Source organism: Aulonocara sp. 'chitande type north' Nkhata Bay, linkage group LG11 (assembly GCF_057382095.1).
Source record: "Aulonocara sp. 'chitande type north' Nkhata Bay isolate Kocher_YH1m ecotype deep benthic linkage group LG11, A_spYH_male_GT1.1, whole genome shotgun sequence".
NCBI classification, from domain to species: Eukaryota; Metazoa; Chordata; class Actinopteri; order Cichliformes; family Cichlidae; genus Aulonocara; species Aulonocara sp. 'chitande type north' Nkhata Bay.
In genome coordinates, this window is record NC_141354.1 from 11,743,398 (window position 1) to 11,755,892 (window position 12,495).

Consider the following 12,495-nt stretch of genomic DNA (forward strand, 5'->3'; position numbering starts at 1 on the left):
AACATTTCACTCTCTGTGTTTGAGACCATACCATGCAATGAGTAATTGTGCTGCAGAGAAAATAGCTGCACTATTTAATAGCAGAGACGTGTAAATACTTTGCGTTACATTTTGAATCCACTACCTTAAAAGAGCTCCAAGCTACAGACAGAAATGTCAAAAATGTTACAACTCGAGTTTTTGCCATTCACAGTAAATCAGATTTATCACGTGCACGCATTTTACTCACTGATAAATCAAAAAACATTCCAAACCTTCCCACACTGTTATTTCCCCCTTTCACTCTGTCCTCTAGCATGCACGCTTTATAGTACGTCTGTGACATAAAATTGTTTGGGAAGCCCTGCACTGAGCCACCATGTGGGCGTGTTTCTTTTCGGCCCAACAGTCTCCGCTCTTGTGTGGAGTCCAGAGCGAAAAACGCACTTCTTCTGGTGCGGCCGGAGAGCGCAAAAGTTAGCTGCTCTCAGACCCTGAAGCGCACACCATCTCTGGCTCACGCAGCTCCTCGAATTTAACTTCACTGCGCGGGGGAGGGAAAAAATTGAGTTTATTAACATCTCCCGGTGAATGTTCCAGCCATGGACGCATTTCGAGTCATTACGATATATCTGGGCCTCCTCCTTGTTTTCCTTGGGAATATACCGTGTTTCCAGTCTGCTGCTATCATCTCTCCCTCTGCGCCGAGGAGGAACAGGGGTGCCAGGATCCCACACCAGGATGGACAAAGCTCTTCCAAATTCCTAAAAGACATCTTCGCGTCCTCTCATCCTGTCGCGGGACACCACAAAGAAGATCTAAAGGACGCTATTGTTCCGCATGAGTACATGCTCTCCATATACAGGACATACTCTGCTGCAGAGAAACTCGGACTAAACGCCAGCTTTTTCCGCTCTTCTAAATCTGCCAACACCATAACAAGTTTTGTGGACAGAGGAACAGGTTGGTTTCTTTCAGCTGCTGTCTCCATCAGCTCAGTCTTGCATAATTTTGTGGCACAGTCCCCCCCCCCCCCCCCCCACTCCCCCACCCACCTTCAGACGGGTTTAATATTCTCCTTGTAGAGGTTGTTAAAATGTTGCTAAGAAATGACAGTAACGCATAACGAGTGAAGAACAAGCTGCTTTTACGCACACTTTAAAGCACCGTGCAGGCGGACTTTTACGCACACAGTATCCAGTGAGATTCTTAAAAAATGTGCTGAACAAAAGCAAAGATTTGAAAGTTGCAGGTTTATTCATTGCTCCTGAACACTGCGCTGATTTTCGTGGTTATTTATTTATTTATTTTTGGATGTGTTTTCCCCACGGTTGACTGAAACATATAACTTTTCTTTCGAGTATTATATTACACTTAAATTAACCTCTGGGCAACACGACAGTAAAACACTAATTGAGGCGCTCTCTAGATGAAAGCTGTAAATCACTGTCAATGGAGGCTGTAGCAAAAGCTATCCCCGCTCCCAACCTCCACGTGAACACAGAGAACTTTTGCCCCCCCCCCAACTTAAAACACTTGCTGTGAGTTTCGTGTTCGGTTCTTTTACCCAAGAATCCTTAAATAATTATCCGAGTTTCAAACGCAAGCACCTCAGTCCCACATATATTAAAGCGTGGAATCTGTTGCCTTCATGGTGCCCAGTTTGACCAACTTGTTCTGACAAAGAGGGGCTGGGAGGGCCGGGGGAAGAAGCGGGTCGGTGTGAGAAGCAGGTGTTTGGCTCAGTTAACGTGTGTAACCAAGTGATTTGACCGGCCCGCGAGAACAAACACAATCTGATAAACACTAACACATCCAACACACACAAGGGGACATACGCCGAGTTAATCTTTGAGGGAGAAATAAAAGCTATCTTTGTTTGCGTCCCCTCCTGTCTGAAACACTCCGAGCCTCGGCTCCAGGACGCAGACTGCGCGCTGCAAAAAATGTCCATCCTGAGCTGTTCCGTGGAAGCATATCAGCCCCAATGATGCGCAATTGAAATGATTTAACTAATAATCAAATGTTTTTCTTCGCTTGTCAAGAAAATTGATTTTTAAATAGATGTATTTCAAGTTCATAGAAAGCAACCAAAAATGCGCAATGAAAATAAAAGCGGTTCTCTCACGCTCGTGTTCTTTTTAAGACAGAAAAAAACAAAAAAAGAGAGAGACTTTGTTGGGGTGATTGTAAATTTGTTTTGCTCGTCCGTGCAGCCATTTCTTGCAGTGTGAGCTGGTTTGATAGGAAAAACGCCTCACTCTCTCCTGTGATTTTGATGTGATGTGTCACTAGCTGTGACCCCGAGCTGGACCCTCTGAGAGCTGCTTGGCATCGAACGGCTGACTGGAGTATTTGAACTCGGTGATCTAATTGAGTGTTCATGTCATAACATATCAAACACTGTCTATTCTCCCATAATGACCCAACTCGGCCACAATGGGCACATCACCAAAAAAAATGACGAGAGAGGAAAAAATCGAAAGGGAAGTTTCGTCGCTGTGAAGTGGTTTGTATTCTTTTTTTTGCCACCGCCACTTTAATTACGGAAAATTATTTTTCTTTCCGTTCTTTCAGCTCAAGTACCTTCGGTTACTTCTGGGATTCCTCCCAGCATCCCTAAAGTGTTGCACTGAATTAACCTGCACAATGAACCTCAGCTGGGACATTTCCCTATTTGAATCACCTCCATCAGGAAACACGGGGGAAGGCTTTTTGACGCGGAAAGTAGTAACTTTTGCGCATGACTCATGCGTGCAGAGATAGCTTTTTTAAAAAAAAGACCTGTAGCTTCTTTTGCTTTCACACTTTTTACATTTTTTTTAGGTAGATGAAATTTGCTTATTAACCAGGCGGTGTTTCCTGGAGGTCAGAAAAGGCAAGATCAGAAAAGAATAACCCGATTCTGAAAATTACTTTTGGCACTTGGGGTAACTCATTAAAGCGCAGATGGTGCAGCCTGGCCTCTCTCTCTCGCTCTCTTTCTCTATCCCCCCTCTCTCTATCCCCCTCTCTCTCTAAACAGGCATAGATGACAAAAACATGGTTTGCATTTGCTCAGATACAACCAACAAGGTCACAAAAAAGTGCACAGGATGCAGGCTTTAACCACGCAATAAAATCTACCGCACTCTCCCCCAATTATCCGCCGTCAAGCGTGTTACGCATAATGGAAAAAATTGGCTTTGTGTATAATACTCAAATGAAGAAAAGTTTGTAACTTTCTTTTTTAACTGTCTACAAAAATAACAAAATAATTCCTGCAGTCAGTCACTGACAGTCCCCTTCCCGTTTTAAGGGGGATGTTGTCGTTGGCAGGGATGAGATTAAATATAAGAGGGAAAGTACTTTAATGAGGAATATGGGAATTGAGAACTGTTAATTATTTGGTGAACTTGTATTCGATTTGTTTGAGGTCTTATAAAAAAAAGTAATGCAAACCAGACGTGCAAAGTCACTGAAAGGAGCACAAGGTTTCAATCTGCTTTTACTGTCTGACTCGGCTGAGATCACAGGGGAAACTGACAACCGCATTTAAATATCTCTATGGAGTAACTTTTACAAATCAGACCACGAGGGCTTTTCGATCTAGCCAAGTCACTTTAATAATATGAATGAATAATAATAATAAAAAGAATCACGATAAAATACTGATTTGACTAAAAAAGTGCGCAGTAAATCACAAACAGTTGAAACATGTTGAGATATTTGTATAATAAAACTTTAACATTTCATATATTAAATCTAAATTCATTTTTTCGTCTTTTTTTTTTAAATTACTTTTTTGTGTTTTACTGAAACTGTTGAAGCTCCTTTGGGGTAAAATTCGAAAACAGTAAAAAGCACCAGGGAGGGCGAAAAAATTCGCCATAGATGCAGTTTTTCCCTCTTTCAACACACACACACACACACACACACACACACACACACACACACACACACACACACACACACACACACACACACACACACACACACAAAATTAAATAAAATGTTTCCATTAAATGAGAAATTGAATACGTGCTAACACCTTCTCATGCAGCCTGTCTCGGTGTTAAATTCCAGTCTCATTGCTTCGCCTTGATGAAATATTTGTTGACCTCCTGGGTCTCCAGTGGGGAATAATGCATTAATTGTGTATTGTTCAGCTGAGTGTACAGTATGTCGCTTGGTCCGTTAGTGTCTGGCAGCGCTGAGGACCCTTCGCATCACAAAGCCCCTTGTTTTTTTTTTTTTTTTTGGGGGGGGGGGGGGGTTTCCTACAAACAAGACTCAGCAATAAATCTCTCTCCCCCTCCTCCAAAAAAGAAAAAAGAAGAGAAAACTAAATACATTTTTTTCTGGTGCTCTGGCTGCTTCTCAGACTTTTAGGGAAATAATAGTTTCAGGCTTCTTCTGCTCAGCCAGAGAAGTGGAAATTAATGATCGGTCTGTCAGCATGTTGAACGAAAGCGTGGGTATTTTTGCGAAAATACACTGGCTTTGATTAAAAGTGGCACGGAATGCAAATATTGGCAGGTTGTTCTGGAGTTTTGTTCGAAATAAAAATATTTATAAAAAGTGTTCACGTCATTCCCGTGATTTTCGGAGAAATGTGATATCAAGTGGGAAAAAAAAGACAGAATTTATAATTCATCTCAAAATACGTGCACGTTTTGCAGGAAATTAAATTAAGAAACCGCAAATTTTATATAAGGAAGCTTTCAAATAAACTCTGTGAGCTTAACCTTCATCCCGCCTTTAGCCCTATAAAAGTTTTAAAAAGGCGTCATTTCGAGAAAAACAATTGTTTTAAGTTCCATATAATGGTATGAGTTGTTTTCTTTTTTCAATTCCCCTCCAGACTGGGGACTTGTCAGCTGCAGTTTGTTTCAGTCAGGTCCAGGGTGGACATTTGAACAACAAGAAAGAGAGAGAAGGCCTCTGTGGGAGAATGTGAGCCCCCCACCCCCCGACCCCCTCCTTCCTCTCACCCCTCCCGTCCTCCCTCTGAACACTGTACACCCTAAGTGAATCTGACTGCAATTATTTTCTCCTTTTATCCCCGCAGACGATCTTTTGCACTCTCCTCTGCGAAGACAAAAGTATCTGTTTGATGTCTCAACCCTTTCAGAAAAAGAGGAGCTGGTCGGGGCGGAATTAAGGATATTTAGGAGAGCGCCCGGGGATTTGCAGACTTCCCTGCAGAAGACGGGCCTCTACGACATTCAGCTCTACCCCTGTCGCTCAGACAAGCTGCTGGACTCCAGGTCCCTGGACCTGCTGGATTCCACGAAAGCCGGCTGGGAAGTGCTGGACGTGTGGGAAGTGTTTAAAGCGCGCCAGCATCATTATCACCACCCCCATCGCTCTCGTCACTATCAGCAGGAGAACCAGCTTTGCCTCCAGCTAAGGGTCACACTGGGCAAATCGGACACCGAGGTCGACCTGAGGCAGCTGGGGCTGGACAGGAGCGGCCGGTCCCAGCAGGAGAAGGCCATCTTGGTGGCCTACACCCGCTCCAAGAAGAGGGAGAACCTGTTCAACGAGATGAAGGAGCAGATCAAGTCGCGGAGGTCGGTCAGTGAGAAGGAAGTGAAGGTGGCAAAGGAGGAGGGGGTATCTCCGCTGACTGGGGCCAAAGGAGAAGGGCCCAGGCGGCGGAGGAGGACGGCGCTGGGCAACCGGCACGGGAAGCGGCACGGGAAGAAATCCAAATCCAGGTGCAGCAAAAAGGCTCTGCACGTGAATTTCAAAGAGCTTGGCTGGGACGACTGGATCATTGCACCCCTGGATTACGAGGCTTACCACTGCGAGGGGGTGTGCGACTTCCCCCTGAGGTCGCACCTGGAGCCGACCAACCACGCCATCATACAGACGCTCATGAACTCCATGGACCCCAACAGCACCCCGCCCAGCTGCTGCGTGCCCACCAAACTCAGCCCTATCAGCATCCTGTACATAGACTCGGGCAATAACGTGGTGTACAAACAGTACGAGGATATGGTGGTGGAGCAGTGTGGGTGCAGGTAGCGGCCATTATTGTGAAAAAACAAAACAAAAAACAACAACAGAAGATTGTTAAAGATACTCTCAGTGGGTTCAAGGCTGAAGGTAGAAAGTCCTCATGGGTCTCAAAGCGTTTTGACGCATGATGCGCCTTGTTTTTATTCAAAAGGGATGCGCGCGCACGCACACACGCGCGCGCGCGCACACGCACACACACACACACACACACACACACACACGAGGCCATATCTTTTATTTATTCAGACTCAGTCGCATTAAATTTCACTCTCTGCCTTAAAGTGTTAAGCACAATATTTCCCAACTAGGCGTCAAGTATCATAAAATAGATTTTTCTTGTTGTTTTTTTTCCCAAAAAGTGCGATGTGTCCACATGGCACGAGGAGAAGGGCGTTCTGATTGAGATGGGGGGAACTATTAAGTCCGACTGCGCACATGTGCGTGCCGAGGACAGCGGGCTTTGCCTTTAAGCAGCGCTTTGTTGTAGCGTGTGATCCTGGCAGCCTGGCCGGACTCTTTTGGGTATGTGCATCCAGGCCTCAAATGTAACTGTCCAGCTGGAGTCATTACAGGCCCGAGCAAGTGCCCGTTGTAAAAAAAAACAAATAAAAAAAAAATGAAGGGGTTGATCTAATCTACCAAACACAAACACAGACTGGTCTGAGGAGAGGTGATAAGACGGTGGTCGTGATGGTGGTGGTGGTGGCAATGCCTTCAAAGAGATTTCTTGTTTTTCCTTACTGGAGACCATCTGAAAGGCGCTGGGAGAGGGCGCATTTACGGACAGAAAGGACACAAAATCAGACTTAATGCGTGAATGAAAGAAAAAAAGAAAGAAAGAACACATAACTGAGGCGTAATTTCAAGCTCAAAAGTCGGCATCTTTACAAAATGCACTTCCACAACTGACTGCGCCAAGGACATGTGGTCAGCTGAATTCGTCTTCTCTGATGACGAAAAAACAAAATATTAAAAAAAGACAAGAAAAAGAAAAAGGACTCGCAAACGAGACGTTATTTAAATGCACATTAGCTTTGAATGCACTGCTGTTCGTTTTCTTTTTGTTTGTTTGAGTTGTAAATACTTGTACAGTCCCCCGCCCCAAAAGAACTCTACAAAGTGCAACGAATGAAGAAATGAGAAAACGGCATTTCTTTGTAAATGTACAAAAATGCACTCAAATCGGTATAATTTCTATTCTATAATTATTTTATTATTTGTGATGTACAGAGTTTTCATGATAATCATATATTTCTTACGTGGATAAGAGTAATTTAAGGTGTATTGATATTTTGCAGAGGGTGGAAAATACCATTATTAATGTCTACCTCATAATTGCATATAGGAGGTGCATTCAGTTAGAGTGTAAAGAGCTTTTACAATGATATATAAGATCATTTATTTACATATATTACTGGCTAATATTCCACACCATTACTGTACAAATAAAATTCAAAAGAAAGCCCACCAGTCTGGCCTTCTGATGATTGATGCCAACTATTCTTTTAAGAAAAATTCTTTTGCATTAATTTGATGTGTTTTTAAGTCCAGTAAGAACTTTGCAGGGGATTAGTTTCTGGGGAAGCTATGGGAAGGCAATAAGATGTCTTTTTAATCTGTTGATACACTAAATTGCTTGCATTACTGATTCTTAATCCCTTGCATTTTCCACCCTTCATTTTCATTCATTTTCCCACTCTCGCAATATTCTATCTATATTCTATATTTATCTTAATAAAATCCTTCCTCTCATTACCTGAAGAAAAAAAGAATCACCTGATACTACTTCATTAGAGTCTCTCTGAGTAGTTTTACTTTTATTCCCTGAATGAGATGTACAAAGTGCATCCGGTCCACATACACGTTTCCTGGCAGGTCAGATCTGGTCTTAGTGAACACGTTCTCATCACAGACCACAAATGTAAGTGTGCACTGACTGGATGTGTCAGAATTGCCCCACATGGTGACCATCCACAGCGAGGGGAATCCACTGACTTGACTGTCGCTGATATGACACTGAATGCAGCTATTTCTCAATGAATTAGTCCTGCCTGGGTCAAGTTTACTTAATACTTTAATGTTTTCCAATCTGTGGATGAAAACAGGAAAAAAAAAGAAAGCAAAAGAAGGAAAATAAAAAAGTTTGAAAGAAGGGATAGCTTCCATAGAGTGCTATTGACCTTGGCCTGGAAACAATTAGGAAATTGCTTTGAAATGTTATATGTTGTCCAGGCTCTTGTACAGTATCATGTCACTCCCCACATGTTTGCTACGCGGAAACAGAGGATGCTAAGTGTTTAGCGGCCGCTGCAAATGACTGACACAACAAGCATTCCCCTGAGTATAACCAAATGCCCCCCACCCCAAACAGGCCACATTTCATCATTTCATTCATTTCAGTTATTTGTTCATTTTCAGGCACAACAAATACCTATATTGAACATAAAATGCACAAAACATGTCTGGAGAACCATCAACGGGGCGCTACTGTGAGATATATGGTGCACCACCACAGGACTCTTTTCCGCACCAGAGATGAAGACTTTGCAGCTGATTGTGGATTAGAGAAACTGTAAAGTTGCTCAATCAAGTTGAAATTTCTAAGCTATTGCGTATTAACTCGTGCAGTAAACCTTTGCTGTTTGATTTATATTTATTTGACAAGTCCCTCGGTCTGGTGGGCACTGGCCTGGAGGTGAGACGGGATTTTAAGGGAACAGTTAAATGGCGATGAAAGGGAAAGGAATGCTTTGTTTACCCCGCTTCAATCCCTCACTCTTAAGTTGAACGTTCCTATAAAGTTCTCCATCACAACTGCGTTATTGTCCCTTCATCCACACCGAGCACAGAGAGAGAGAGCGAGAGAGCACAAAACCAGAGTTGTGTTTATTTGAAACTCGGTCCTAATACATTAGTCTAAGCAAACCAAAACTGGCAAAGAGAGGGGTCCTTTTCATCAGAAATGTGGAGAATGTATAACACAAATAGTCTTGACACCCCACATCTGTGCATGGAGGCTCCTCTTGAGAGAACTGTAAGGCTGCCCAAGTGAAGATCTACAAGGTGCTGTACTCAGTGAAAGCCCGGGAGCGTCTCCAAGAGTTTAGAAAATGTCTCGGCTCTTCTGGAGACATAAATGCACCTCATACTTAACGGCTCTCTTATCAGTGATGCCCTCAGCAGCGACAGGAAAGGCATAAATCACACTGATCGTCCAGACAGCAGGGACCTCTAAGCGAGTACAGAAACGTATTAAACCGGCATTAAGAAGCATTAGAAAATGCTCTGCGAAGGCTTAGATGCTGTGCTTTGACTTGCTCACTGGAGACATGAAAACACAGATGAGAATGCTTAGATTTGGCCGAGGTCTGACTTTTAAACTGCTACTGATACACTCCAGTAAGAATACAGTCAATTTATTTAACAGTTTTCTTTCCTCACATATAATTTATTTATTTGACCTCCATTTCCGGTTTCCCAGATAGTGTCGTCCCTTCAATAATAAAGCCAGACATTTCTTTCCAAGGCAGTGCAAGGTGGTGCTTCTCTGGGTTCAAACAGACGCAGAATAAATTGACTCTCACAGACTTACCCCACATTATTCAGCGAGTGTGAGCCTCTAGACGTATCTGTGTATCTGTGAGCGTGTCTGAGTGGACAGAAGGGCAACGGCACACACAGATGGGCAGATGAGTGGTGCAGGAGAGGAGCAGATGCCTGAAGTGACCCCTACTGCTGCCTTTCATTGAACCACTGGCTCAAACACAAAGGCGGGGGCTGGCCCCTAAACATTTAATGCACTTGCCTCTGCTTTAATGCCAGAGGTCACTTTTTTTTGTCTTTGCAGTGAGTCATAAAAAAGTAAAAATGTATTTGTAAGGTTTCCTTCTTCTTCTTTCTTAATTTTTCTTTTCTTTTCTTTTCTTTTCTTTTCTTTTCTTTTCTTTTCTTTTCTTTTCTTTTCTTTTCTTTTCTTTTCTTTTCTTCTTCTTTTTTTTTTTTTGCAAAAAGACAACCCAAACTGCTCAGGTTAGCAGACATTGTCTGAGCAGAGAAATTTAATAAAGTCTGGACAAACACCCCCAAACCCTAAACAGCTATGATGTAACAAAAGAGACTGGGCTGCTCTCTTCTAACAGGGCATCTGCCTTGTGTTCCTCCAAGGTACAAAAGAAAGCTATCCCTGCCTCCTGCCAGGCCATACGGTAACAGGAAGACAGCAGACACCTCCGCTTCACCACAGATAACCTGCTAATTGCATTAAACACACTCCCAACTGGGCTTTTGAAATGTGAGGATGAAGGAAGTGTATCTTATTGCAGTTGCAGTCGAATGCCACTTAAATGTTTCAAGCAATAGAGCATTGTTTTCCCGAGCATGAAAGTCTACTTTGTAGCGTCACATTAAAACACATTTAGAACCTTCAAGAAACAGCAAAAGCTCAGGCTGATGGATCTGCGTTGAATACCTGTCCAGAGAAACCAGTTTGTGTTCTGTTTATTTTCTAAAGGAATGTCTGAGGGTGCCCTTTCACCCCTCCTCATCCATTCACTGCCCCTGGTCTATGTTACAGATGGTGACCCAGGTCTTCGCCATCCTTGATTAACAAGCGCACCTTTTAGGTTCTCCTGTGGATCTCTGCATAAAGGCAGCTTGTCTTCTTGTGTGCTCAGAGTCCATCTTTTTGTCTTTACGAGAGCGCATGTGTGAGTGTCTGAATGAGCTCAAGTGAAAAGTAAATTTACGCAGTTCGCAGTGACAATGCTTATGTTTGGGAGCACGGTAAGGACGTAACCTCGCTGCCAGTTTACATCCGTGCAGCGGCTCGAGAGCAGAGGGAAGGTCACTGACCAGCGGGCGCCTGACTCATAGCTTTCACTGGCCTACATGCTTGGGCCACTCGAGTATGTGTTAGGTCTAAAGTTTATGTTTTGTGGTAGCAACCTTTAAGGAAAAAACAAGAACTAATCAGCAAAGTGACCCCAGATTATGCTGGAAAAACCGTTTATGGCTTAGAAAAGAATCTGATGTGCCAGCTGTGCCATTCTTTCTGTCCTGATTGACACCGACTCAGTGTCGATTAACTTTTTTACTGCTCTACATAGGTTTAAAAATGATTTGAAAATGGGTGGTATCGAAAAAGGTGTTGGTTCTGCATTGTAAAACAAGACATAGAGGCAAACAAACATGGGTCAGGGGCAATGAGGCAGCAAGACATGAATCTGACTTTGGAGGGAGGGGGTGTAGCAGGAGGACTTGATGGACAACTCCACAGCTCGGCAGAGGCAGAGCTTTCACTTAAAAATGGTGCCTGGCCTATCTCAAAAGGTCAGAGCCCAGAACACTAACACACTACATTAATCATGAGAGGTTGCGGCTTACCTGTCTAACGTTTCAACCGTGTGGTACAGTTAACCTCAATTACGCTTGATTACGAGGTGTGGAAGATGCAAGGCCCGAGCCGGGTCTTGCATAAGATCAGGCATCAATAATGCAATTTTATATTAGCTGTGGGAATGGACAGTGGGGCTTCATAGGGGAGAAGCATCCAGGGGTCAGTGAACAGGTTAAAAATGGAACATTGCAACATAGTTTTCTCTGGGCCTCAAGCGAACATCTACACGCAGAGGCCTCAAGCCAGGATAAAGCATAAGCATATGCAGAGACATATGCATGTGAGACACAAACACATACACCAAAGCGCTGTGTGGTTTACCAAAGAGAGCTAAGGGCTTCATGCTGTCCCAGCCCCCTTCTTGGTAATTGCCCCATTATGTGTTGGTGGTAGATGGAGCCATTACAGATGTTTTATGACGGGGGCCATTTTCATTTTGTCTTCCCAGTGAGGGACAGATTTATGGTGCAAGACAGTCTTCCATTCAGTGGTAAAAAAAAAAAAAAAAACCCTCACAAGTGCGTTTCTTAATATGAAAACACACACACTGGCTTGAGTTTATATGTGTAAATTCACTGCATTGTCTTTATGTTAACCTAACATGTTCTGCCCCAACCCAGCGCAGTGCAGTGCCCAGGGTCTGTGAATGAAGTTGCTGGCAGGAGCTTAAGAGATGAATAAATGTTTGATGGCCTCGTGGAACAGGGTGCACTTCATGGCTGGTCGTCAATCTGTTGCTCAAGTTAGAAGAGCGGGAGGGAGGTTTGCTGGGGGAAGACCTCCTCGAAGAGTCCCTGGTCTGTGGGGAAACAACAGGCCTCGAGTAAAACCGACTCTGACACTTTCTCACCAAATGTTATCCTACCAAAAAAAAACCCCTCATAAAGGGCAAAGTAAACAGCAGTTAGATTTTCAGAATTAATCTCTTTTAGCTTCCAGTGAAGTGTTTGAAGTGCTGAAGACTCTTTGGCTGCGTGGTTTCTTTCCAGAGGCTGTTTTGGTGTGGTTCCCCAGAGTTCCCGTTTGGAAATCAAATCTTTTAGCTCAGTAGCTTTTTAATGCCAAGAAAAATATTGGTCGTAAATTGGTGCCTGAATTGGCAGCCTAATTACAGG

At 43.5% G+C, this 12,495-nt stretch overlaps 1 protein-coding gene across 1 annotated transcript; it reads left to right on the forward strand.

The window, feature by feature from the left end:
- Positions 1-244: 244 nt before the first annotated feature.
- On the forward strand, positions 245-7,445 carry gdf6a (growth differentiation factor 6a). The gene is made up of 2 exons (XM_086309873.1): positions 245-942; positions 5,030-7,445. Exons 1-2 carry the CDS (start codon positions 582-584, stop codon positions 5,989-5,991), a joined length of 1,323 nt encoding a protein of 440 aa, XP_086165999.1. The 5' UTR covers positions 245-581; the 3' UTR covers positions 5,992-7,445.
- The last annotated feature ends 5,050 nt before the right edge of the window (positions 7,446-12,495 follow it).

What these genes read in the sequence shown, in the direction of transcription:
- gdf6a (XM_086309873.1), top strand. Translation starts at nt 582, where the DNA reads ATGGACGCATTTCGAGTCATTACGATATATCTGGGCCTCCTCCTTGTT. An exon ending in TTTTGTGGACAGAGGAACAG is followed by an intron (nt 943 to 5,029) that starts GTTGGTTTCTTT and finishes TTATCCCCGCAG; the next exon opens with ACGATCTTTTGCACTCTCCT.